This window comes from Solanum stenotomum, chromosome 1, assembly GCF_019186545.1.
Source record: "Solanum stenotomum isolate F172 chromosome 1, ASM1918654v1, whole genome shotgun sequence".
In the NCBI taxonomy this organism is placed as follows: domain Eukaryota; kingdom Viridiplantae; phylum Streptophyta; class Magnoliopsida; order Solanales; family Solanaceae; genus Solanum; species Solanum stenotomum.
Genome location: NC_064282.1, coordinates 11,069,737 through 11,097,369, shown reverse-complemented (window position 1 = coordinate 11,097,369; position 27,633 = coordinate 11,069,737). Strand labels below are relative to the sequence as shown.

Below are 27,633 nucleotides of genomic sequence, written 5' to 3'. Positions count from 1 at the left end.
TGTCGATTAGTGCAAGACAAGGATCCAGGTAAAGTAGAATAAAATGATCTTTCTTTATATTATTCCCCCAAAAGTGGCATAATCCTCTGCACTTTATTATATGTAAAAGAAAAAATTTCCTCTTCCCAACAAACTTGTCGAATCTCTTTTATCTTCACAAGGTAGGGATAAGGCTGCATATACGCCACCATCCCTAGACTCCACTTGTGGAATGAACCTGTCGTGCCTTTGCTTAACCTCACTCATCAAGGGTTCTACAGTCAAAAGTCCAGTTTATCAGCTCAGTAATGATGGTAAAGAAGACACCATTATTTCCAATTAATTGACAAAGTGACCATATTTGAATCCAGAAAATACGCGCATCTTCATTTGAGTTAACTTGTAATATGAGTTACAAGTTCACAAATATAAAAGTAAATGGTTATTTGGCCACAGATATTAATGGGACAAACTCTAATCTGTGAAAACGTTGTTTCTACGTCCATTCTGTTGCATAAACAAAAGAAGAAAACAAGAATCATGGTAATATTCCGTCACAACAGAAAAAGGAACGAGATTTTATCAACAACACCTAAGATTAAAATTCATTTAAAGAGCTAACTATAGTACAAGGATGGGCACTTCGTTAAATATAAACATCTTCTTCAGGTTTGACTTTGTCTAATAACCTTGATTCCACTAGCATATGTGCATAGGTACGTTGTGCTTCTTTCAGCTCCTTCCGAAGCTTATTAACCTGCAACAACCACATGAAAAAGACATGTGATGATTTTCATTTTGAAATCAGGTATTGCTTTCAACTACTGACGAGTTAATAAAGGAGACAAGTTTACTTAATCACACCTTTGAATGAAGTTCTTCCTCCCTCTTCTCACATTCCGAGCACCTGGGACAAGAACAAAGTAGTCACACAAATATATTTTACGGATACACAATGGTGCTGCAAACACATACGTGTGTGTGTGTGTTTATTTGACTTTGATAGTAATTGAATTTAATATTTTCCTACGGGACAATACAAAAACTATACCCTTCAACATGTTATATTTTTCAATTACACACTTAAACTTGAGAAGTCCTATATAACCCTCCCTAAACTTGTCTGAAGTAGAATCATTATCCCTGAGACAAAAACCATATTTAAATGGAACAATGCAAGTCATGCACTACCCTTGTTCTAACTGAAAGAACTTCCTGCGCAATTCATGCCTGAAGTCTGCAGCAAATTCTAGTTTTGGGGTCGCCAACCCTTGTTTTCTCATCTTATTTTCATCCTGCTTCTGGTCCTCTTCTACATTTGATTTTTTACTATAACTGTCATTATTGAAAATGTGATTTTTTTTCCCTCCTTTTTTCTCTTCTTTTTTACCCTTATCTCTGGTCATCTTCTAAATTGACTTTTTTACTATAATTGTCATCTTCTACACACTCCAATGTCCCAAAGATTTGAAAAGAAACCGTTAAATCTATCACCTTTTCCGTGAAAAACATACCCCGATATCCCCTTTTTGACCGGGCAAACACCAACATTTCCGGTGAAAAAATGGTCTGTAACTCTCAAATGCTTAGACCTTGAACAGAGCTCTTCATGGTCGCCATACCCACTGCTTCTCAAGAGAGGTATTGTTTTTTTGGTATTAAGTGTGAAGGAATGGGTTTTCTTAACCGGTTGCGGTGTATAATGAACATGGTCTCTGCGTTTAATGGAAAATGGGTCTATTCGGAGTGGATTTTGCTTGGCCTTAGTGCTAAGGTACTTGGTGAGAAGTTAATATGTGCTTCTGCCACATATTGGAATGTTATGCAAGTTTTTAAATAGGAATAGCTTTACATATGATATGTTGAAGACATGATTAAGTAAATAAAGTGTGTTTTGTCTAATAAAACTTAAGTTTTTTGATAAGGTGGTCACACACTTCAATATGTTGTCAGAGATAGCAGAGATCCTTAGAGGTTCAAGTCTCATCGCCACCCATCAACCTAAAAATCAAATTCCCATGCTCGGCTCATAAATAAGAAAATCAAGCTCCCACGTGAAGGACGTGTTGAAAACATAATTAAGTAAATAAAATTGTGGTCTCTAAGAGTTAAAGCTAAGGTTTTAGATGAGATAACACACTTCAATATAGTCAAAGCATGTTTTGACATGACTTGGTACATCACGTTTTCCTACTACTGTCTTGAACATCTCATTGCGCAAGGCCTTCTCTTCTAACAATCTTTGCTCATCTACCTTCTCTTCTAACAATCTTTTGCTTATCTATTGAAGTTGCTATAGGAGATTTTCTAATCGGAATTAGATTGGAAAAAAAAAAAGAGGTCAAAATTATTGGAACAGGATTTGGAATACAAAGGTACAGTCCAAAGATGGGACAAAACAGGGAAAAAGACCTAGCATAAAAAACTGAGTGTGTGCAATATGGAGAAAATTTTATGGAATGTGTATGCGTGAGCAGGAATTTTCCTTTGAAACTGAGTGTGTGTTTATTATTATTTTCTCCAAAAGAAGCTTTCCTCTGTGTTTGAGTAAATGGGGTGAAGACATGACGCTGGTGTGTTAATCACTTGATGAAGGAGTGATAAAGCACAAAGTTGCCAGAAATGGCTTTTTTCGACAAGTACTATCAAAATATATTTCTAACCATAACCAAATTTTGAAAAAAGAGACGGGAGGAATATCTGTTTTTTTGGCCTTCATTTTTCAACTTTTCACAAACTCAGTGGAGGTGCGTAGAATTTCTTTGTCAATGATAGCGCTCAAGGGTGTAAAATTACACTACGGATAAACGTGAGGGTTATAGATCGCCCACTAGTTAAGTATGTAGTTCATAATTCAGCCAAAATTGAAAAGGGCAATTTATGTATTATCCCTATTTTTATATAAATATATTTCTATTTCTACGTAAACACACTACCCCTCCATGGGCCTCACAAGAAAGAGAGATAAGAAAAGAAAAGTTAAGTTGTCAGACCACAGAACGTGTTTGTCATCCTTGCATTTTCTTCTATTAACAAGATAAAAACATAATTTGGAAATCACATTATGAGAAGATGACAGACTCATTTATGAAGTACACTTACTGTGCGCGGAGCTTTTCATTCTCTTGAATGAGATGGGCAGCCTCTTGATCTTCTGAGCCACTTGAAGTGAGAGTCTACAATGGTCAAAAGGCAGAGATATTGAAAGGGAGAAGAAATAACACTAGAATACACTCATTATAAAAGGCCATATCACTAGGTCTCATCTTTGTCATCAGTCTTAGCTCTGCAGGCAAAGTAACTTATATGCAAGATAAGCGATTAAGGTCCATAATAAGATCATTAAGAAAAGATCGAGGAAAAATACCACATTAACCTGTAATTACTATTATTTTACAAATTCAAGACAACTTAGGTTCTGTTGGTACAAAGAGGAAAGTAGTTGAAAACATTAAAACAAGCACTGAGCAATGCACCCTGCAGGGAAACACTCTTCTAGCACAAAGTACAAGGTATTTCTTCTGGTCCTATTGTGGGTTTCTTTTTTAAACGAAAAAATCCCAAGGGCCAGTGGGGCACAGTTCAAAATTTGGTGGATAATGTGCTTGTCCCTCTATCTTTCTCCACTTAAATACCAAATTTTTTGCCAGCAATAAGTCTCTCCAGTCTCCACTAAAATACTGGACTTTTGCCTGCAATAAGTCTCAAGCCTATGACAATATCATACACTGCGTTTTTACCACTAGATCAAAGCCTTGGTGGGTTTTGGCATGTCAAAATAAAGATAAAGGAACTCAATCGTTCATAAAAGAAATAACAAATAACCCTTCAGTGATAGTCCCTTTTTATAGGAATTAATAGTCTTAGTTTAACAAGGTCATTTTCAGCAGTTAAGCTACCTCTTAAACTTAACATGCTTTCTATGGATAACATGCAAACATTATGCTAAGTAGATTTATCCCTTCCTCAAGTTATAACGCACATTCAACATGCAATCAATTGTCAAAAGCAAATATTAGGTCTGACGGAGAAACAGAGATGTGGTAATATGCCTAAACAATTTCACAAGCCAAATCCAAAAGTCAAAATATCTGATTTCAAGATACCCAGGAATAGGTGATGCCATGCTTTTTATGGATGCAACTCTATAAAACAGTACTAGTGAAAGGAGTGGAGAGCACACCGAAGAATACATACCAGAATTTCTTGACTTCGCTCACCACCAGTTAAATCAACTACTAGTCCAGCTGTCCGTTTCGAGTTTTCATGTTCTATTGGACGATCAACTGCTTTCCTTTTTGAAGCTCCTGAGGATCAAAGCAGACAACAATATTGTCAACGGTTGAAAAAGTTTATACATAGTATTCCAACTTTAAAAAGTAAAAGATGGCGATTCATCTAATTTCAAAAAGTAAACGATGGTGATTCATATATCCAAGCAGGCAACTGCACAACATTGCATGAGTTTTGTAGGGATCACCACTACTGCATCATAACTAATAACTTCATAACAACATACCTAATGTAATCCCACAAGTGGGGGTTGGGGAGGGTAGAATGTACGCAGACCCTACCCCTACCTCGTAGAGATAGAGAGGTTGTTTTTGATAGATGCTCAACTTAAATAAAGAATTTCCAAACTGTTTGGAGAAGGGTAGACAGATATGAGAGCAATAACACAACGCATTAATAATGTGAAAGGGAGAGTATACAAAACAAACATAAGAAAGAACAGTAACGACAATGAAATAGTGTGATAGCCGGAGCGTAAGAAACACAAGTGATAACAAAATCGAATAACAAGAAACTATGAGAATAGTGCTAATACTACGTAAGAAAGAAGATCCAAGTATGACCACTAAGCTTATCCCAAAGGAAAGCGAGATAACAATCAACTACCAACTAACCTTCTACCATAATCCGCGACCTTTGAACTCTCCTATATAAGGTCATGTCCTCGGTAAGCTCAAGATGTCCTGGATATCTTCCTAATCTTATCTCTCCTAGGATGCCCACACATCCACCTTAACATCCTCATCACCCCAACTTTCATCTTCTGAACATGAGAGTTCTTGACCAACCAACACTTTGCCCATACAACATAGTCGGTCTAACCACCACACTGTAAAACTTACCTTTAAGTTTTGGCGGTACCTTTTTATCACGCAACTAATGACTTCCTAGCGTAATTAAATCACAACCTACAGAAATTTTGACAACGAAAAAAGGATACCCATTGCATATGCAATCATCTCACGTAGATAACTAATAAGGCACTATGATAACTCAATGGCAGGAAATGAAGCCAAAGCATTGAAATTTGAAGCGACAGTTAAGTTACGAAAGACAGTCAGCAAATGAAGCCAGAGATCGTGAATTTACAAGCCGTGGTTGGGGTATGAAAGTAAGTAAATTGGGGAACACTGCAACCAACCACCATATGTTAGAACCTTCACTGAGTAGTCATGAAGAACTGGAGGACATGGGCAGAGAATATACTGCCACAAACACCAATATTTCCAACATAGCCAACTTATGTGGCAGAGATGTGTTCAGCAGTAATGAACCCCAGAAAATGCATGTTAGACATCCACCACAGGATCTTCCATCATTATTAGGCCTAAAACCCCGACACTATATAGGAGCAACGAAACTATATATTCAAGCCATATAACATGTGAAGTGCATCTTCTTACACTCAGGATTTATGAGATTCTGAGGTCTCTGATAGTAGTTTGTCTTTCATGGACAAGGAACCATATCAAGATGTCTGCTTTTATCATGCCCCTCCCAAATAAGGGCAGAGAGGGAAAGCCAAGACTATCCCATCATGCTACTAGAGAGAAGGATTTTACATCCCTGATGACTCAAATCCCAAGTTTATATTAAGAGGATTGGAAATAGTTATGTTATTAAGAGAATCTATTCTGTGATGGCAAGTTACTAAAAATAATCTAGAGAAAGAAGGACCTCCATCTCTCTAGAACTCCATTTAGCAACACTGTTCGATCTTCGAAATGATCTTCTATCGCTTTGACCAAACCAAACAAACATTCCATTGTAGCAGCCATGTCATGCCCTACCACAGTAGATATGCTAGAAGCAGAAAAGTTCAATACAATAGGTCGAAAGAGAAGCCTCAATAAAATAAGTTAGACTGCCTACATAGGAAAAAGAAAAGCTCCTTTCTGATTTTCAAGGCCATTAAAAATCTTCTCAACCATGAAATACCAAGCACAATAGAACTAGGATAACTCCCAAAGGTACATTAATTGATCGAGCACACAATTTAAGAGAGAAATGTCCATTATAGAGGTGAGACATAGCTCTCTCAATCAATACATTACCTTGTTTAGAGTTATTTTGGAAGACTGGTGTTACAGTTCCCCGTACTGTAATGTTTGAACCAACCGCACCAGAGGAGTTTCCCAAGACAACAGGTTTATATGACCCATGTTGTTGTCTAGATTCAGATGAAGCCTGAGAAGTTACAGTTCCCCTTACTGTAATGTTTGAACCAACCGCACCAGAAGAGTTTCCCAAGACAACAGGTTTATATGACCCATGTTGTTGTCTAGATTCAGCTGAAGCCTGAGAAGTTACAGTTCCCCTTACTGTAATGTTTGAACCAACCGCACCAGAGAAGTTTCCCAAGACAACAGGTTTATATGATCCATGTAGTTGTCTAGATTCAGATGAAGCCTGAGGAGTTATCGGTCCCTGAGGTTTTTTCTTTGGAAAGTAACCGAGGAGCCCGCAGTGATAATCCCTGTCAAAGGATGTGTGTTAAGTGAGGAAAATATATAAACAGCTGATTATGAAGAACTTACATCTGCCTTTCCCATCTAATCCCATGGAAACATAGAAAATTGCAACTAAAAGCTGTTTAAATCAATCAATGCAGACAAGCTAAAAATCTACTCCTCCAATGGTTGCAAGTTACCTTCATCAATACAGAACAATTCACTGACCCATTCTTAAATTCAAGTAATTGCTTACCAGTATTCCCATGTCATCTCCTTTAATCGCACTTCAAGCTTTTGAAAAAGTGGGGTTTTCTCGAAGTCCTGCTTATTATGGGTTGGCTGAATAAAGTTTGCTTCTAGAACACCTGAAGTGGAAGGACATCGTCAAATAACCTTTTTTTTTTATAAAGAGGAAATCGTCAAATAACCTCTCTAACCGGGTTAAGGGGAAAAGTGGTACAAGCATAAGTAACAGTGAACCAATGTTAAGTGGTTCAGAGGCTTCTTTACCAACAACTCCTCTGCCTCTACTATCTGAGTACCTCACAACATGCCAAAACGGCTGCAAAGAGATGATAAAAAGATGTAAGACTTTAGGAGTTAGGAAAAGGTATGTAAAGAATGTCTATCTATTGAATCAGTTCGTAGAAGAATAATCCATCAAAATTGTAGATAGGTTATTGCTAACCAAGAAAGCAATTCTTACAGAATAGAGAAGGTAAAGCAAAGAACACACCCGAAGAAGACAAGACATAGAAATTCTTGCATAGAACATATCTACAGTTAGATTTTTAAATTCTAGATTCACTTTCCACGAAGAAAAGGGTCATTTAGTTTTACAGCCCCTACCTGCTTTCTAAACTTTCATCATGAAGGAGAATTACGTAACATGATGATAACGAGTCCTCAAGTCCCAATTGATTTAACCCGAACGATAACAAGTGCTCGAGTCTCAATCAATGTAATCAAGGATACGGGAGGACTCCAAGATCCGTCCATATAATCCAGTTTTCGAACCTCACTGGCAACTCAAGCATTTCGATGCAAGAACAAAATTGTATCCATAGGTCAGTTAAGTTTAATGACCCTTAGTTTCTTATAACTTACAATTCTATAAGGAAATATACAAAATAAAAAAGAAGTCAAAACTCGGATTTATTGAAAATTCGAAGAAAAGCCCTTTCGCCAGAAGTAAGAAAGAAGTAAGAAAAAACTCTATGGGAAAAGAGGACTGAAATCTATAAATCGATTTACAATCTTTTTGACCATATGCATCAAAAGGCGCATGTATGGTTCTTGAAGGATACAATTTTTTACACTTAATCGAACGACTTCATAAGAAAGAATACTTTTTTAAGCCAAGTGGTTGATAACAATATTTTCAATCAACTTATTGGTCTTACGGTGTATCACATTAGTGACGCGTTTTAAAGTGCAGGTCTAGGCCTAGAGCGTATAATATCACTAGTGGGAAAACCGCTACAGAAGCTATCAGACCCACTCATGTGTCAACCTTGTTGATGTGGGTCAGAGTTCAACTTTGTTTAGGCAAATTCTAATAAGGCGGGGAAAACCTTAGTGCTGAGTTTAGGTAAATCCCATGAGTAAGGTAAACCTCAATGAGGACGCAAGAGAGATGTTGAGTATATCAATAAGCAGTCCTTACACACTAGTGAAGCATTTAAAAGTCGTGTGGGTTTAGGCCCAGAGCAAACAATAACACTAGTGCATTGGATGTTACAATCACATAGGATTGCTAGTGGATTGTGTACTATTCAACCTACCCTTTAAATTGTGCAAAACAATACCATTGCCTTACTGAATTTATTGTTTCCCAGAAAAATAGGAAGTGTGACAAGCAATTTTGCTAAGCTAATAAATATTACTCCATTCGTCCCATTTAATGTGGCACCATTTGACTTGGCATTGTGTTAAAGAAAAAAAAAATAGACTTTTGAAACTTGTGATCTAAAACAATTCTTAGATATTTGCCTAGGTTGAAAATCATTTCATAAGGGTAAAAGGGGTATTTTAAAGTTAAAGTGTTTCTAATTATAGTAAGGTGACATTCCTTTTGGGACGAACTAAAAAGAAAAGGGTGCCACATAAAATGGGATGGAGGGAGTAATTGATAAGAGTTGAAATGCCCTGTACTGTTTTAAAATGTTTCATATGACTTATGAGTACTTTACCGTATCTAAAGAAAAGTTTAGTTTGGGAGTAGACCTTGATGGATCCTGTAGCTAACGCGGGTTTATTAGGCCTGGTGTACCTTGTATCTACAATTACCGTTACAGTCCTCACTAGTGGGAAGGTATAACTAGCATACAATTACCGAAGTTGAAGCATGGAATAAAGTCATGTAGTAGGTGGGGATGCTCAACAACGTGGTCTTAATAAGCATTTTCTTCCCTCCGTTGGACAAATATTTTTCAGCCACTCTGCTAGTCACTTCTCAGCCCTGTGAAGAATCGGATTCCACATCGTTTGATACTTGTCCAAAACACCTAATGATACTCCTAGATAAGTAGTCCAAAGGGACTTGGTCTAAATAATCCAACTAGGTTTCAACTGCATCACAAAAAATCAAGATATCATCTGCAAACAACAAGTGAGACACTAAGACTACCCCTAACCCTTTAACTATCATCTGACTCAAAGCTTCCATAACTAAATCAAACATCGCTGAAAGAGGTCCCTTTGTCTCAAACCGCTCGATCTCTTAAAAAAACGCACAAATTACCATTAACAAACACAAAAAACCTCATCGAAGAGATGCAAAAATGAATCCATTTCCTTCACTTCTCTCCCAAATCCTATTTATAACATAATGGAACCAAGGAACCTCCAATTCACATAATCATATGCCTTTCAAGATCAAGTTTGTATAACACACACCTGGCACCCTCGACTCTCTCCTAGAATCCACCACTTTGTCGTCGGTACGTTACATCCAAAATTTGTCTACTAAGTAGAGACAGTCTCATCCAACATCTTTTTAAGTCTAATGGAGAACACCTTAGAAATGATCTTATAAAAGTTTCCCACAAAATTATTGGTTTATAGTCCTTCATTTCTGTAGCTCCTTCCCGCTTGGGGAGGATCACAATGAACAAAGCATTCAAACTTCTCCAAAAGTATGTGTTTTGTTAACTTTTAGGAAAAATAATGTTTAATGCATGATTGTTATTTTGTTCATTTCGGTTACTTTTTTTTTTTTGAGATAAGGGTAACTGTGTATTCACAAAAGTGTCATCTTCAAATAATGATGAGCATAGGTCACTTACAATCTCATCAGAGCATAAAACAACCTACCCCTAGGGAGATTACAAATTGCCTATGAAATCAACAAAAAGTTCTATATCCCCCCTCATATCTCTATTCATCCTTATCTTCTCGATGTTGTTACTCTTGTCCTCAAAACCTCTAGCATTCCTTTCTTTCCATAAAGTCCACCAGATGCAAGCTGGAATTAACTCCCACCAGTCTTCAATAGAATGTCTTCTTCCTATCTCCTTCCAATTGTCTAGCATACCCTTAGTGGTCCGTGGAATTACCTAACATACACCAAGGATGCAGAAAAACATGTTCCATAGGTTGGTAGCTACCTTGCAGTGGAGGAACAAGTGTCCATTGACTTCAGCATCTTGATCACACATAAAACATCTTGAACAGATATGTCTTCCTTTTTTCTGAAGTACTTCATGCGTTAGACATGCCCTTCCACAAACCAGCCAAGCAAAACATGATACCTTTAGAGGTATTTTTATCTTCCAAATTAGTTTCCAAGGCCAGATTCTATTTCTTCTTTGACCAGCATTGCTACTCCAGTAGCAAGACTTCACTGTGAACACTCCTTTCCACTGTAATTTCCATATAGGCTTGTCGGGCTCATTGGAGGTGCCTGGGAAGGTATTTAGGATCTGAAATAGAGCAGCGATCCTCTCTATCTCCCAATCATTGATGGCTCTTCTAAACAAGAAATTCCATCCCTGAGGGCTCCACATCTGAGAAATTGTGTCCTTGTTCTGCTGACTAAGTATAACTAAATCTGGAAATAGAGTTGCAAGACAATCTTCTCCAATCCATAAATCATTCTAGAAGTCAATTTTCCTGCCACTTCCCACCTTAAGTGAGATGTTATCCTTGAATTGTGGCCATAGTCTTCTAATGGTCTTCCAAACACTACTCCCAAAAGTTCCCCGAACCTCCTTAGTAAACCAATGATTTTGCAGTCCATATTTGATATTTGTCAATGATGACACTCTTCCATAGTGATAGCTTTTCGGTGCAAAATCTCCACAATCATTTCTGTAGGAGGCAGGAGTTCTGGAGGCTTAGCTTTTTTTATGTCCAGTCCTCCATGCTTCCTACTAAATGTTACAGTATCCCACTTGACTAGCTTGTAACCTCTATTTTCTCTGTTTCCATTCCAAAGAAAAGATCTTCTAAGTTTGTTGATCTTTTTCTCAATGCTCTTTGGAATAGGGAAAAGGCTCATCATGTAGGAAGGGAGAGCATCAAGGACTGACTTGACCAGGGTCAGTCTCCCTCCCAAGGAGAGGTAATGGCTCTTCCACCTTGCAAGTTTCGTGTCACATCTCTCCAGAATATCATTCCACACTCTTATGTCCTTGTTTTGTGCTCCCAAAGACATACCCAAATACTTTGTGGGTAGAGTAGCTATTTGGCAGCCATGTATTACTAAATTATGTATTCTTATTCCACCTTCTATGCATATAAAGGCATTGTTTGTTCCGATTATTCTAATTAACTAAATTCTAGATGTTTTCCCTACATTTATGTTATCTATCATCCATATACCTCAGTCAGTAATTCAGAGGTCGGATATCAAAAGAAACTTCTTGTCGCAAGGAAACAAGGAAAAGAAAGGTTTTCACTTGGTCAAATGGAAGAACATTATCAGAAGCAAGGAACAAGGTGGACTAGGTATCAAGAATCTCAGAAAGCATAATAAAGCTCTCAAGGTGAAGTGTCTATGGAGGTACCATCAAGAGGACCAAGCCCTCTGGTACAGGGTAATCAATATCAAGAATGAGGAATTGAACAAATGGGTAACTAAAGAGGTTAATACCCCTTATGGTATTAGCCTCCGGAAATATATTAGTCTTCTGGCATTTTCTCAGTAATCAATCAACTGTCAAGGTTCAAATTACAGAAAAACAAATTTTTGGGTTGATATATGGATGGGTACTGAGAGCCTTAAAGATCTCTTTCCTAAAATCTTTGCTTTGGCTCAACATCAATAAAGCACTGTTGCTGAAATGTGTCAGAACAAGGATGGAATTTGGCCCTTAGAGAAACTTGAATGACTAGGAAATTCTCAAAATGATTAAACTTTTCAAAAGTTTCCAAGGAACACAAACAGGTGAGGATTATAGGATTATTTATGGTGGCATGGGCAAAACAAAGGTAGATACAGGGTGAAGGAAGGATATAAACAGACAATTTTTTTTTGAAACTGGTAAGATTGTAAAAAGAATTTTTTGTGATCACCAAGATTTCAAATGGCCTTGGAAGCATTTCTGAAGAATCGAAGTGCCACACAAAGTGGCATGCTTTACTTGGCTACTAGCCAATGAAGCAGTTTTGACATTGGACAATGTGGCCAAGAGAGGTTCTCTATGCAGCAGATGCTCCCTATGTGGTAAGGATACAGAGACAGTGAGACACCTCTTTCTACACTGAAATTTCACTGACCAACTGTGGCAGATTTTCCTTAATCTCAGAGGCATTTCCTGGGATATGCCTAGTAAGATTAATGAGATTCTATTCAGTTGGGAGGAGGCTGGAGTTAGGGCTACAACCGGAGAAAGATGGAGGATGATTCATGCATGTATATAGTGGACTATATGGAGAGAAAGAGAGAGAGAGAGAGAGAAATGATAGATTTTTTAAGAATAGGAACAACAATCTGAAGTCTAGCTTAAATGTATTTTGTTGTTCTGTTTTTGGTGTACAAATGTCTACTCAGTTTTGGGGAAGATTAAACTTCTTTTTCTTATTTGTAAATATGATTTTTCAGTACTACCTATACTGACTTAAATACAAATGTTACTAGTGTCGAAAAAAATTAACATAACATGAAGAATCAATTTCAAAAAAATTGATCGTCATAGTGAAATGTTGTCATTACAAGATGGATGTTTTTTTTTTTTGAAAATGTATTACTGGATGGTTGTTTTAAAGAGATTTGTCTGTAAACAGAGATTTATGCATAACTTATGCAAGTATTAATTACGCAGGCAACACAATGCATCATATAATGTTGAAAACAAGGTTCAAAAGGTAACCCAACATTGTATTACTAAAGCGGAGTTTTACACGGGTGTTATAACTGATAACATCTTAGAAATGCAACCAAACATGCCCAAAGTGTATTTTTCATGTATTTTCTCCCTACTCTCTCATCCCAATGTTGACAATATTTCTAGAACTCATATTCTTCCTCTTCGACCTCCTCTCTAAATAACACGCAACTCTCCTAGAGTTGATGCTAGCCTACCAATATTCTACCCCTACCCCCTTTCCTCTATCCATCACATAATGGTTTCCTGCATTTGCTAACTTTCTATAAGACAACTTACAAACTGAATCAAGACACTTTTTAGTCAATAATTGTACCTCTTGCTGCTAATGTATCTCCTCACCTCCGAATATTCTCCTACGGGTTGACCAATGGTGCTCTTGTTTCCCATCAAAAGAACCACTACTAAAAAGGGTGATCATAGGGACCCATTCAGGAAGCCAAGAAAAATGAAGTTTAGTGGTGATAGCCCACATAGATTAGATGGATAGTGCAACGGAGAAAATGTTCCCACTCCTTGTATCGAATGCATATTCCTCTTTCTTTTTTGTGGTGTACATCTGTAATGTAAATTAACAAGGAAACTATCTCATGATCCGTCAATTCTCCTAAATATGGAATTATTTGACTCTGATTCAGCTTACTTACAAGATTTAGAGATAAGTACAAACAAAGCTAATTTTTCTCAGAAGTTCAAATTCACAAATTTTAAAAATCATAAAGCAACAGAAGTTAGTCACCAGTATTAACCGATTTTTGTGGTAGACATTGAACCCATGAATATTCACCACTGGAGCTTCCTTTAGGAAGCCAATAGTGGTAATGACTGAACCCTGCAACCACCAAAACAAGGAAAACATTAAGAGAAGCTCTGGAAACACTGGAGCTTAAATTGTTAATAGCAAACTGTAAGGAAGCAAAAGTAATTTAATGGTCACAGGTCAAGCATGATATGTATCTGAGTCAGTTAGTAGACTACCTTGAGTAAAGGGAAATACGCATGCTACAGTATGGAGAACTTAGAATATAAGATGTCACAGTTGCTAACTCAAAATTTGAACAATTCCAGAATTTCCTCACATTCCTCAACCTCTATCGCTAAAATCAAGAAAGTTAAAGCACTGTAGATAGAAATGTCGATATTTCAGCCAACTTTGTGTACATCTCTTAACAGACTTGACCCTTTTAGTTAATAAAACTATTACCTATTAAAAAATCTCTGAGTAAAACTTTAATGTTCAGATCCATCTAATCAATGTGATGGTCTTCCACAATTCAAGAAAAGAAAGAAGTTCAGATCCATCTAATCAATGTGAAAAGGCGTTTCAAGTGATTCCTCCCTCCCAAGTCCCAACGTACTCAACACACTTTCTAGCATTCAAAATTCCAATAATTATTTACACTCTTTGAATAATATTTTGCTCCAGATATAATTTCGCAAGTTCATGTAGCAATCCAAATTTTAAGCGTCATACAATGTATTCTGATCAAACGAACTTGTCAAAAACTTGAAATATTTAACCGTGCCCTTTAAAAGTGACAAGGCTCATGGGGCATGAAGCGAAAAGTGAAAAATGAAGTGCACACTTCTCCAAAGTAATGAGTAATTTATGAAATAGTACTGTAATAATTAAATTGCTATTAAAAATGACTAATTTCATGCCAATATATAATAAGGTAAATGTAAACCAACTTCTCAAAGTTGAGATTAAAAAAACCACCACTTTTCTTTTGAATCACTTAGAGCACTGTTTGAAGTGCACATTTATCTGAAACGCATGGCTTTGCCCGTGAAGTGATAACCGCTTGCTTCGCATCACTTAGCCCTTTTGCTTCTTTTTTAAAAAATTTAATTACCGCTTTGCTTTCTAGAACAGTGACACTTACTTCTAGTACCACCAAGATTATATACAAAACAAAGAACTTCTTTATCTTCAAAACAGGTCAACTTTTGCCACATGAAAAGGGGTGGAGTGTGCAAATAAATCATAATATCTATCCCACAATATACCACTCATATTAAAGACAAACTCTGGAACATACCTCTTTGAATCCAAGAGTTTGAGGCTTATACATGATAAATTCGGGGTACTTGAGATCCTTAGCAATGTTATGGAGTTCAACAACCCGTCCACGTAACAGAATACAGAAGTTGTCTGGAATCCGCAAGTACAACACTGATAAATATGCCTGTTCAGTATGGGAACACCAAGAAGATAATGACCAATAATCCTCTGATTTAAATATAGAAGTATCAAGGGGAAACTACTAGGAAGATAACTTACACGGAGTGAGTAACGAAGACGGTTCGCAAGATGCTGGTCACTTACTTTAATACGAGAGCCACTCTTCTCATTATCGTTTGCATCCCCCGAAAGGCGAATATCCTACAGTTACAGATAAAAAAAGACATTAAATAAAGCTATAAATGACACTAACAGAAATCAGAAATCCCATTAAGATAGTGAAGCTGAACCTCAGAATCTGCCTCAAAGTCGAGCTCCATTCTGCCTTCATCATTATACCACAAATTGTAGACAATCACCTTTGTGCCATGATCACCAATGTCATCAAACTGCAAATAATATAAGGGAAGGAGCCAAAGTCGACATTCGTAAAAGGTCAGGAATAGCCTCACAAGATTGTAATGCAATACAGCAAGCTTTAATAGGAAAATAGGGAATTGCCAGGGAACGAAGCTAAGAGCTATATTTGAATTGACAACATCAGAAGATGCTAGTCAAGGCTTGGGAGTTAAATTTGAATGTTTGCAAAACCGCGTGATTTTAAAGATGTTTTGACAACTTTCTGCCACTAAAACCAGCTGCTAAGTCTCAACATTGGAGCATATATATATTTTTGAATACTACAGGTATATTGGCATGTTTTCTGACTTGTCCCCAATTTAAAAAAATTGTGGTTAAGCCTTATTACTCTCCAAGCTAAGTGACTCACTCCTTGATAATGTTTTCTTTACAAAGACAGCAGTTGAAGCAGACGAGGATTGAACTAGCTAGAACGCACGAATTGACGGTTTCTAGTGAGCGCCACATTGGCTTGCATGGGCGAAGAGTTTAGTTATTTATTATCATACTTTCTTTAAAACTCTTTAGAGTCGCTCTTTAGTCAGTTTGTCAGTCAGGTTTCATAAGTACTTTGGTTATCGTAAGACTTAATGACTGATAATTGTGTTAAATTAGTTTGCCGTATTTTGACAGTGGAACTACTATTGTGGTGTTGAAATTGGATGATCGATAAAGGTGACATAGTTTGAATTGGGTCTGTTTGTTGTCTTATATAGCTGACAGGAACTTTTTTGTTTTTGGATAGGTACGGATATAGGGAAAACCCTGCGTGATTTTTTGTAATTTCCAGTTAAAGCCTGCTTGAAGATCCTACCCCTTAGCGAGGGTCATGGCCCAAAATTGGGTTGTCACACTAGGTCTGTTCTATAGAGGAAAACATACTTGTACTTGGCAAATAAGGAGATTGTTTCATCATTACTTCATTCAGGTGTCTAAAAGGGGTGTGAAAAGAAGTTCCAAATGATATCTATCACAGTAATGCTGGAATTATGCCTGTACATCAGAACCACTGATAGATCAAAATATCAGTAGACAAAGCCGCATTAGCATTCTTTTTTTCCCGATAACCAAAGGATTGGAATTTTTAGCTTAAACGCAGCATTAGCATTCTTAAATAACAATTTGAAGACATGTTAGAAACAAAATCCAATACCTTTATTGCAGAACCCAACAATCTTCCTGCTATGCAGACATTCCAGAATGAACAATTTGGAACGCAAGATTTGGAATACTATAACCATTGGTTATTTGGTGGATAATTTGGACAGAAAAACACACCAAATTCTTTTTAAGGCAAACAGATGAATATATATAACCTTAAGCAAACATGTGAATTTTGCTAGCTTTTTGGTGCAATTGTAAATGATGTAGATTCCTAGATAGAAATGAACGAAGACTTACATAGACTGTAACTTTGGACGCCTACCTAGTCTGCCTATACCTTCTATAAAATTCACCCTTATCAAAAAAAGTCTATGCCTTTATATCTCCAGGATCTTTTCAGGTACAGTTAAATACTCAGGTATACTTCCAACAATAGAACCTAAAAGCAGAATATAACTGATACTTCCAAAGAGGATTTGGCAGATGACTCTAATATAGATCATCACCAGAGAGTGATTTTTAGGTATGACAAAAGAAGTAAGTGAGATCTATAATTGTTACACTTTCTTTTGTTCGGTCCCCCCCCCCCCCACAACCGCACCCCACCCCCAAGATGCAAGGAGGAGAACTCATATAAAGGAGAAAGCCAGGCAAAGGGGAAAAGAAGTTTTATTATAAAAAATACCATGGAAACTGACAGAAAGTAAGCAACAACCTTGAAGACAACGAAAACTTACTTGCTTAAGAAGCTCTGCCTCTGTCGCAAATGGAGACCAGCGCAACAACAACGAGAGGTTATTCCTAAAATGTTGTTCACCATGTAATGAACTCCATTTTCCAGCTGCTGCACTGAACTCAAAGTCAAGCTGCATCACCAGACGAATACTTAAAGGAAAAGGAGTATGAAGGTTGGAAGGAGAAAGAAAAAGCGAGAAAGTACGCGGGAGTAACTGATGTTTGGATTACTGTTATTTAACAGCTTATGATCACATGGGCCACATGGAAGAATGTTGGTAGTCATCCCCACCCCCACACCACCACCCAAATTTACGAATATATCTTATTTTGTCCTCTTTCCTTTTTCTTCAGGGAAATAGAAGGAGTTATGTAATAATAAGACATGCATATACAAATTTTGGAGACCCAAAAATAAAGGTTTCTCATAACAAAGCTCAAATAGATTAAACAAGAAACCATCAGACAGGTAGAAGTCCACATCTAAGTCCTACTAATTAATACAACACCTTACAACACTAATATATATCACGAGAAGCAAACTATAAAAACCATCTAAAGGATATAAGGAAAAGGCACAATTTAAAATATCTGCTAATAAATTTACATATTAAAACTACAGTAGTGGCAATATTGTTTTAATAGGGAAAAGGCACATATCCATCTGATTTTAGATGAAATAAAAGGACTCTGGTACATTGTTTGACTTATTGTATCATATTAGTAAAAGAGGAACAAGATATTGTAGCTAAAAGGTCAAAGAGTGGTAAGGAAACCACCATATCAAGGTTTGAGCTATTAAAGACTATTCAGACTCAAATGCACGCTTAGACGGGAAAGGGAAAAAGGCTCACCAAAGGAACCACTATTCTGTCAAGGCCTGCTCGAGTCAGAAATGTCTGAGATAGAAGCCCAATGCTTTGTGTCAATTTCCTGGTCACAATAGCAACACAAAATTAGAAGGGGGTTATCCTGAGCATAGATCAGTAGCCTGGGTGAGCAATTGATATCACAAACGAAATAAAGCTTCCATGTCTTCAAGTTAAAATTGTGTTTATAACTTTTTCTTTTTTGTTCTGGGGGGGGGGGGGGGTACGCCTAGAGATTTCAAGGCAATACCCTCCCTGAAGCTATATGCATTAGACTAATTGCAGATCATTCTGTAGACAACTCTGTTAGAACAGAATGCTAGAGCAGCTTAAACGAAAAAGGTTCGAGTAAGGCTGTAATCAGTATGTGAAAAGAAATTGTTGTTACCTTTTCTACAGACAAAATATTATTGTCAATGGAAGAATCACAGAAATGCTCACTCGATGTCTAAATTGTGAATCTCTAGAAGTATAATCAAGTAGGTCAAAGAATGAACATTTCTCTGTTCAACTGTAACTGCACATGCTCCTTAAAGTGGAAATAAAGCCCCTCAAATAATATTTAGAAAAAGCTGAAGTTATCCTAAGGATACTCCAATAAGTAAGCAAAGACAACATTGATAACCCAGAAAGATAACCAATAAATCTGCAAGATCATATGAGTAATAAATCTGCAAGTTCAGAACTTTGGCTAGCATTTTTATTTATTTTTTATATTAAAGATTTCATTATCAGCATCTAGAGGATGTATGAAAAATTCAAAGGAATTGATCTCCTGTCAATATGAGTAACATCTCTGAGATGACGTTTGCACTCCTAAGCAAAAAAATACGGAACTAACAATGTCCAAAAAAAATATATTAAGTGTTGACATAAGAACATTAGCAAAGCATGTTTCAGTTTATGGGTTTCAACAGAATTATTTTTTAAACACGGCAAGTTGTTTTCTACAACAACAGCCACTTTGGCAATTTCAAAACGAGCTTATTCTACTCAAGCTCCATCACTCCAGTATATATATATATATTATCATCAGCATCTTGAGGATGCATGAAAAATACAAAGGAATTGATCCCCTGCCAAGATGAGTAACATCTCCGAGATGACGTTTGCACTCCTAAGAAAAAAATACGGAACTAACAATGTCCAAAAAATATATTAAGAGGGCATTTGGATTGGCTTAAAAGTTGGTCAACTTTTAAGTCAGTTTTTGACTTCTGTCAAAAATGACTTAAAATAAGTTAGGAAGTGTTTGGCAAGGTCAAAAATGACTTAAAATACGTCAAAAACCAAATGTAGGTCTCCCCCTACTTTTTATTTTTTGACTTAAAAGTCATTTAAGTTTAACTTTTTACTTTTGACTTAAAAACTACTCCCTCTGTCCCATTTTATGTGGCACCATTTCCTTTTTGGTCAGTCCCAAAAAGAATGTCACATTTCCTTATATGGTAAGTATTTAAAGGTACAATTCCTCTTTTATCCTTATTGATCCCACTTAATCTTAAAATAATACTCCAATACATTTATGAAGAGAGAGAAAAGTGGGTCTACTTTTTAAAGGACAATTTGATAAACATTTCAAAGTCTTCATTTATTTCTTAAACTCCGTGCCGGGTCAAATGTTGCCACATAAAATGGGACGGAGGGAGTACTTTTTTTAAGCCAATCCAAATGGGTTCTAAGTGTTGACATAAGAACTTTAGCAAAGCATGTTTCAGTCTATGGGTTTCAACAGAATTAATTTCTAAACACGTCAAGTTGTTTTCTACAACAACAGACACTTTGGCAATTTCGAGTTTATTCTACTCAAGCTCCATCACTCCAGTATATATACGTATTCAGCCAATCTTAATCTGTTGAATGTTTCTCTTCCCCTCAGGCCTCAACTCACCAACTTTTGGGAGACGGAACTCACCTTAGAACTCCACCAGAATAAATTCTTCATTGCTAACATACCTATTGCAGAGGGGCAACTTCTATAGGAGATTTTTCTAGAGTTTGGCATGTCACAATATATAGACTAAACAAAGATGTACACCATATTTACAAACTATCTTGTTTGGACTTCACACCTATTTTTCCACTATCACCAACAAGTTATCATGATTCATGACCATGTTAGACAGAATGAATCTACAAAATAATACCATGTCTTAGTCACAATTAGGCTGGGAGAGTCACAAGAAATACAAGTCAAAGAAATCATAAAAGACTCATTACAACTGCTAATACACTCGTAGTTGTTTTTATCAGTGAAAAATGAAAAGAATAATCAAAATAAAAGGGAGAACAACGAAAGATAAAACAGAACGCACAAGAATACTACTGTACCTGTTCTTTTTGCAGCGGCTAAAGACAATAACATCTGCCCCAAGTCTCATTGAACTGGTCTTAAAACCATTTCCATCTAAAATGTTGACAGTTAGGAATTATAACAAGACAGGACACACAGAAGAAAAAAAAACACATGATTATTAATATGCATACACTGTCCAATAGTTGAAGCTGACTTCTTATCCGAAAACCCAAAGCTCATACAACGACGTATGGCTTCTGGGTCCATTCCACCGCCATCATCTGAAACAGAGATTGCAAAAATTCAGTATCTCATACTCTAACCATTTTCTTCAAACGAAACCAGACCAACCAAAACATTAGTATCAGGCGCTATTCACAAACAAAGAAATGGAATACCTTGAACCATTAAAGCTGAACTTCCACTCCTTGGATTTGGTGTTTTATCTACAATAACAAAGGAGGCTCCATTTTGTATCTAACCAGTGGAAGAAACAAGGGTGCGACATAGAGAGGAAAATATTAGCATGGCGGTTTGGACAAAAGGGTTACAGCATCTCAACATTGTTGATACCATATAAGGCACATTACCATCAGGGGATCCAAAATAGACTTTATTCAGCAAAACAAACTACTCTTAGAGCAAATTTTTGAACATATACATATCCATGTCATGAAGTACACATCCAGATGCCAAGAATATGTCCCATAGAGTCTCATCCAATGCGTTACCCATTATAATTTCACTATCAGACCAGCTAAGCATTTACATACTTTATTTGCATAGGGGTTACCAACCACATTATACATAGCATAAGACTTCTACATTAAGAGAACCTCTAGTAGACTGTTAATTAAGAAAACAAGTTTTCCTATTCCACGTGGTATCAGGGCCTTTGCGATCTTGGTAGAGACTCGAGTAGCTTCAGCTTCCAGCTGGTACCGGCCAATGTGTGATGCCCACCAACCTAATTTTTTCTTTTTTGCTTCCTTGTGGTGCCTAGCAACTCTCTTCTCTTTGGCAATTAGTGTCGTTATCTTTGGACGACTGTTCAAGCGTCCCTCCTCTCTCTACGATAGCTAATCACCATTCATCTCTTGGGAACTGATGCTTCTATCATTTACATGACCAAGTGCCCTCATCTACAACTACATCTCAATCCCAAACAAGTTAAACCCAGCTATATGAATTCTAACTGACCAATGTCTTAACATTGTTCTGCCAATTCAAGTTACGTTGATGTTCTAGAGATTGCAACACCATCTCTTTTCGGTGATTGAGAATAGATGTGTAGATACCAACAATTTTCCGGAGGAAAGAATTTTCTATGTTTTCAACATAACCAATCTCTATATGTTTTCCCCAGTTTGAGTTTGAGGAGCATGTTAGAATTTCAAGTGAATATGTGTCTAGATTCAAACGCGCAAGATTTTTTGTACTTGAATAAGGAAATCATATAGGGTATTGCATAAGATACTTTAGGATATTTTAATTTATTTATTTTTTTGATGACAAGGAAACCCGCAGCCGCTACCCTTTAGGTGCGCACAGGGTAAAAACCTCGCTCCTATGCAATAGCTCGCAAACCACATAGGAGAGGTAACCCTTAGGATATTTTAATATAAAATATTTACTTGCTTATTAGGTAGGTAACCATATTATATATAGCCTATGACTCCTATATAAGGAGCACCTCTTGTACATTGCTAATTACGTCATTTGTAAGTTCTTCTACCTTCACACTGTCCTCTTTTGTAATAAATAAGTTGGTTTTACTAAGAACAAAGAGTGGAAACCCAGCATTCAAGAAAGAGCGTTACAGAAAAGAACTAGCTTAGTGTATCCAGACATCTACACACAGGGATTTGCTACGTGCTCTAAAATTACACCAGAAAAATGTTCTTTATGTGTGGCAGTGAATATTCCTTCCCCAAAAGTGCCGCTCTGTTCCATTCTTTCCAGATTGTCCATATATGGCAGGTGAAAATATCTCTGCCATTCTGCTCATACTTGCAGCATTCTAAGAAGTTTCCAGCATTTCAAGAACTCAAGAGATGTTTTGATGGAGAGTCAACTGCTTTAGGCATTTTGAAGACTAGGTGCACTGAAAATTTGTTTAGTTGGACCAATTTGTATCCTGCTGTTAATGCAGAACAACTTTAGGATTTTACTAACTCATTAGCTCTAGCTTAGATAGTTTGTATAGTTAGCCAGAGATTTTTTTGTAAGCTCAAATGCCATATCTTGTAAATTTAGCATCTTCCTGATGCTGTTATTAATACCACTTATCTTATAAAAAAAAACGAACTCAAAGCCTGCTTTTAACATTACCCTGTTATACCTAATAGATCCTACTAGATGCGTACTAAAAGGCACCATTTCACCAGAGTATAAAACTATAAATTTACAAGAGTATCGACTAATCAAGTCTTTTTGAAAGGGTAGACTCCTCACCATCTCTATCTCTCCAGCTACCTCTACTTTTTTCCTTCTCCTTGATATCTATCTATTGTTACCCTACTTTTTCCTGAACTACTGCTTTCTTAGCTTGCTGTAACTTTTTCTTTTCATGTATTACAGATACCGTTCATTGTTCATAGTGAACAACCTTCTCTCCATGTATTTCAGTTTTTGGAAATTTTCAGCTACCACCAATGATAATTATGTGCCCCTAATACAAGTATTGCCCGCCAAAAATGGAAGACAGTTTGTGCTACAAAAAAAAAAGGAGCTGCTATTGATTGAATCAGAAAGAAGATAACCTCAAGCGGACCTTAGTAGGCCTTTCTGCAGTCAAATTACTAGTTTAAAGAAATCATTGACAGCTTAAACATTTGACTAAACAATAAAGAATAAGCTTGAAAAAAGGCTTACCTCATCAACAGCATTGTCAAGAAGCTCTGCCAAGGCTTTAGACACCACAGAACAACAACAACAATATTAACACTCCGGTAATAGCATTTGCAATAATTCTATTACCACACAATAATATGGAAACGAAAAATAAACCAGCAATAGCACATACCACCAAATGCCCATTTATGGGAAGTGGCGTTTGAGTGAAGGAACTTCGGGTGAATGTGCAGGAAACTGGAGCCTTCTGTATAATGCCACAAATAAGATGATAACATATTAGATGCAAAGCACATACTTGAATTACAGATAAAGAATTAGGCTATAAGGCGTGAATGTGAAGGAAACTGGAGCCTTCTGTATAATGCCACAAATAAGATGATAACATATTAGATGCAAAGCACATACTTGAATTACAGATAAAGAATTAGGCCATAAGGCAATAAAGAAATAGGCTATAAGGCAATATAGAAAGGTAGGCAAAGAAAAGATTGACCAACTACTCAAAACAACTCACTTAGCAGGCATGGTTTATGCACGGCTAATCAATTAATTGTAGCCTATAGTCTTCATTTGGTGTTTTACCCAATTGAACATAATGATCATTTGCTAAAAGTATTTTTATTTTTTTGAGAAGGGATTGTTTGCTAAGAATAAATTTTAAAAAAAGGAAAAAATGGGTACTTCAGTGCATAATACTTTTAAGGGTGGACTTAGTAGCACGCCCCTCATCATAATTTCCAGCTCTCCAGAACTGGCGAGATAGGGGTGCTGAACATATTTGTGATGTAGAACAAAGGCTTGAATCATCTATCGGAGACTGATCTTGATCCAAGACAGTGGTTCCACTCTGTTCAGTAGCTGTAGAATCTTGCCTCCCGCCGCTGCTTGAGGATTTTTGATATGGCAAGGAGTCAGCTTCACAGTACTCCATTTGTGGAAGTGAACTTTCAACCAATTCTGGTTCCAACTTAACAGTCTCTGTCTCCCCACCTCCAAGATTGTTACTACACAAGCCAACCATATTTGTAGAACTCATCCCAGGACTGATAAGAAATTAAATAAGGGAAAGTAAGTATACAACTAGATAAGCTAAAATGTGAGATAGAGAACTAGAGGGTTGAACATGATTGACAATAACTGAAAGTACAACAGAAGGCCAGTAAAACAGGACACAAGACTAGGGATACTTGCATCTCCTAGAAATTTTGGCCCTAATGTCAGACTAAACAGATCTTGAAACTAGGTGTCAAATAGGTTGTCTGTTTTGCCTTGCTTAAGCAAGGCTTCACCTAGAGCACTGCGGTGTGTGCCTCATTGCACATTGATTTTGTCTTGTCATTGCACATGGATTTGTCTGAGAATGACACTAAACAATAAATACCTCACCTAATTGAATTGCTTTCGATTCTTTTTGTCTAATTTCAAGAATCCTAATTGAATTTCTTTCAATTCTTTTTGTCTAATTACAAATTCTTGAAAGGACTAAATATTAGAACATCATCCCAAACAGAAATTTCAAAAGATTTATTGACTGTGGACTGTTTTTGACACCCAAAATTCTTTTTAAACAAAATTAAACAAGACAACTGCAAGGCTACACCTCATTCACCCTAAAATAATATGCAAGAAAACCTCAGTAATAATGGCAACCAAATAAAAAGATAAACAGAACCAAGATTTTACTCTTTCTCCACCACCACTCCCACTAGGTCATCTTCTTGCATCCACATTCAACTTCTTGAATGTAATTTCTCCTCTGAGTGAGAAATAAATTAGCCCCTAAACGTTAATTTTGCAGAAATTACTAGTTTCAATTCCAATTCCAATTAAAACAAATAAAGAATAAGGGATCTAAGTTAGCAAATAAAATTGGAAAGAATTCAAGAAACAGTAGTGAGAGGGAATCTGAAGTTGATTTCAAAAAATTGGTTCAAGCTTCCAAGAGCTAGGGCTGAAGATTACTGCAATAAAATAAGGCAGAAAAATTGTTGGAATGGACGATTCTTTTTGTTATTTCGCTTTTTGAAGGAATAAACCGAGTTTTTTAAAATAGAAGAATCAGGTAGTAGTTTAGACTTTATAGCTTCACCAAATCTGTCCTTTGCCTTGCTCTCTCCGCACTTTTATTTTATAGGAATATAAATAATGTTCCATCACTCCATCTGTTTGATTTTATTTTTCTATAGTTCGAATTTTGGATATGAAAAATTATAATATCAATTCAATTAATCGTCTTATAATGTGGATATTGGATTTTTAAATTAAAATAAAATGTTGTTAAATATTATAATTACTAGGGCGATTAAAAATCACCCATTTTTTAAATATTTTTAACGGTAGATGATTGGACTAATTAGTAAAATTTCACTAAATTAATATAAGTGGATTAGGAAATAGTATTATTTTGTAGAGATATATATTATTTAATATATGAATTAATATTTATTACTAAGATTCCATATAAGTCCCACTAGTTTAGATCCTATTTACTATAGTTTCAAATATTACTTCCTCTATCATATTTCACGCTTAGAATACATGAGTTTGAATCTACGAGATATATGTATTTACCAAATTTCAAAACTGAAATACATTTTTTTTGCTTAAATTAAGTAGTAGTGAATGGTTTTCTTAATTAGAGGAGTAATTGAGGATTTTCAGAATGCGCCATTAATTCTATAAAAAAAAAAATCAAATCCCTTAATATAAGGCGAAAATCAAAAATTGTATCTATGTTTGATTAATTTCATTTTATTATTCTTTGAAATAATAAATTCATTGATATTATTAATAAAATATAAAAACATGTATATTTTGGTCATGTAATTTGATTTATTTTATTTTATTATTCTTAAAATAATAAATTCACTTATTTGATGTAACTATTATTAATATAGGGCGTGTCCGAAATATTAAACATTTAGATATGTGAGTATCATACAAGTACATTCATATAAATCATAAAAGTATCTAGTATTAATTTCGTGTATTTGTTATATTTGTCTATTGTTAATTTCATACATCTATTTATATGATCTAATATTAATTTCATGTATCTATTTATATGATCTTATTTTAGTACAATGTATGGGTATGAGTCATTGCAATATATTTTTTTTTGAATGCTTCATTGTAAAAATATATTAATTATACACAATGTTCATTGTTTCTTAATAATCAAATATCATTCATTGTATCTTTACTAAAAACATTCAATGCATGATGGTGAGAAGATAAATTATTTAAGCAACATAGAAAATTTATTGAAACCATATCCAAAAATGGCTTCACATTTAAAAGGTGTCAAAAAATCAACAACGACATATCAAATACGTAAAACATTGTGTGAATACAAAAGAGATCATTCCACATGCAGTCAAATTTTTTTGTAGTCGTGGCAACACTGGAGCTTTTGGATGCAATAAAAAAAGTTAGAGATGAGCTTCAACGGAATTTAAATTCTAACAAAAAACAATAGAATCACATTTCACTAAATTGTCTTGGATATATTTGTACTTTTAAAAAATTATTAACTTATAATATTAATGGGGTCATATATTTATATAGGTGTCTTTTGAAAATATATTATCTTATTGAAATGAGTGATATTTAGCTCAAGTCGGGACAAAAAAATATTATCTTAAAAACATTATAATCTATTGAGTATTAATTTAGTGGTATGTGCTTGGTCGTTCGGAAATTGAAATGTTCTTTTATTTTGATTATAATTTTGTCTTTTTTTTTAAAGAACTTTGAAGAAAAAACGTTTAAAGAACAATACTTATTATGAAATAAAAAAATATGAAGATAATTGAATATTTAAAAGAGAGAATGGCAATACTTGTTGGCTGTTGCATTGAATCACTATATTAATCCTTGCATTAACATTAAAAGTTATACACCATTTATAAAAAATTAAAGAAAAAACATACTAAACTAAAGGGGAACGAGATATTTTGGAATTACTATAGATCATAAATTTAGAAAGAAAAAATAAATATTTTACGATATTTCTAGATAAAAAAGGAAGGTAAATATTCTACTATTAATGTAAATTATAAAGAAATCTAATTGTTGTACATTAAACTTTTTAGGGAAAAGGGTCTGATATACCCCTCAATTTTGTCATTTGGAG

The 27,633-nt window shown here is 35.7% G+C and overlaps 1 protein-coding gene across 3 annotated transcripts; it reads right to left on the bottom strand.

The window, feature by feature from the left end:
- Positions 1-396: 396 nt before the first annotated feature.
- Positions 397-24,569, bottom strand: LOC125873563 (protein MICRORCHIDIA 6-like). Of its 3 annotated transcripts, none has more exons than XM_049554476.1 (20): positions 24,195-24,569; positions 23,668-23,742; positions 23,517-23,551; positions 21,041-21,119; positions 20,834-20,923; positions 20,678-20,753; positions 18,332-18,410; positions 17,480-17,608; positions 15,530-15,628; positions 15,339-15,440; positions 15,097-15,243; positions 13,794-13,886; positions 7,236-7,287; positions 6,979-7,090; positions 6,642-6,748; positions 6,327-6,530; positions 4,177-4,286; positions 3,082-3,155; positions 844-886; positions 397-736 (listed from the first exon to the last, which is right to left on the bottom strand). In XM_049554476.1, exons 1-20 carry the CDS (start codon positions 24,532-24,534, stop codon positions 626-628), a joined length of 2,157 nt encoding a protein of 718 aa, XP_049410433.1. In that variant the 5' UTR covers positions 24,535-24,569; the 3' UTR covers positions 397-625. The 3 variants fall into 3 exon arrangements, with proteins under 3 accessions (XP_049410433.1, XP_049410438.1, XP_049410430.1); XM_049554481.1 differs by having other exon boundaries at positions 6,327-6,459; positions 6,682-6,748; XM_049554473.1 differs by having other exon boundaries at positions 6,327-6,748.
- Between the last annotated feature and the right edge of the window lie 3,064 nt (positions 24,570-27,633).

What these genes read in the sequence shown, in the direction of transcription:
- LOC125873563 (XM_049554473.1), bottom strand. Translation starts at nt 24,534, where the DNA reads ATGAGTTCTACAAATATGGTTGGCTTGTGTAGTAACAATCTTGGAGGT. An exon ending in AAACTCTTGGATTCAAAGAG is followed by an intron (nt 13,887 to 15,096) that starts GTATGTTCCAGA and finishes TGGTGGTTGCAG; the next exon opens with GGTTCAGTCATTACCACTAT. An exon ending in AGGAAGAACTTCATTCAAAG is followed by an intron (nt 737 to 843) that starts GTGTGATTAAGT and finishes TGGTTGTTGCAG; the next exon opens with GTTAATAAGCTTCGGAAGGA.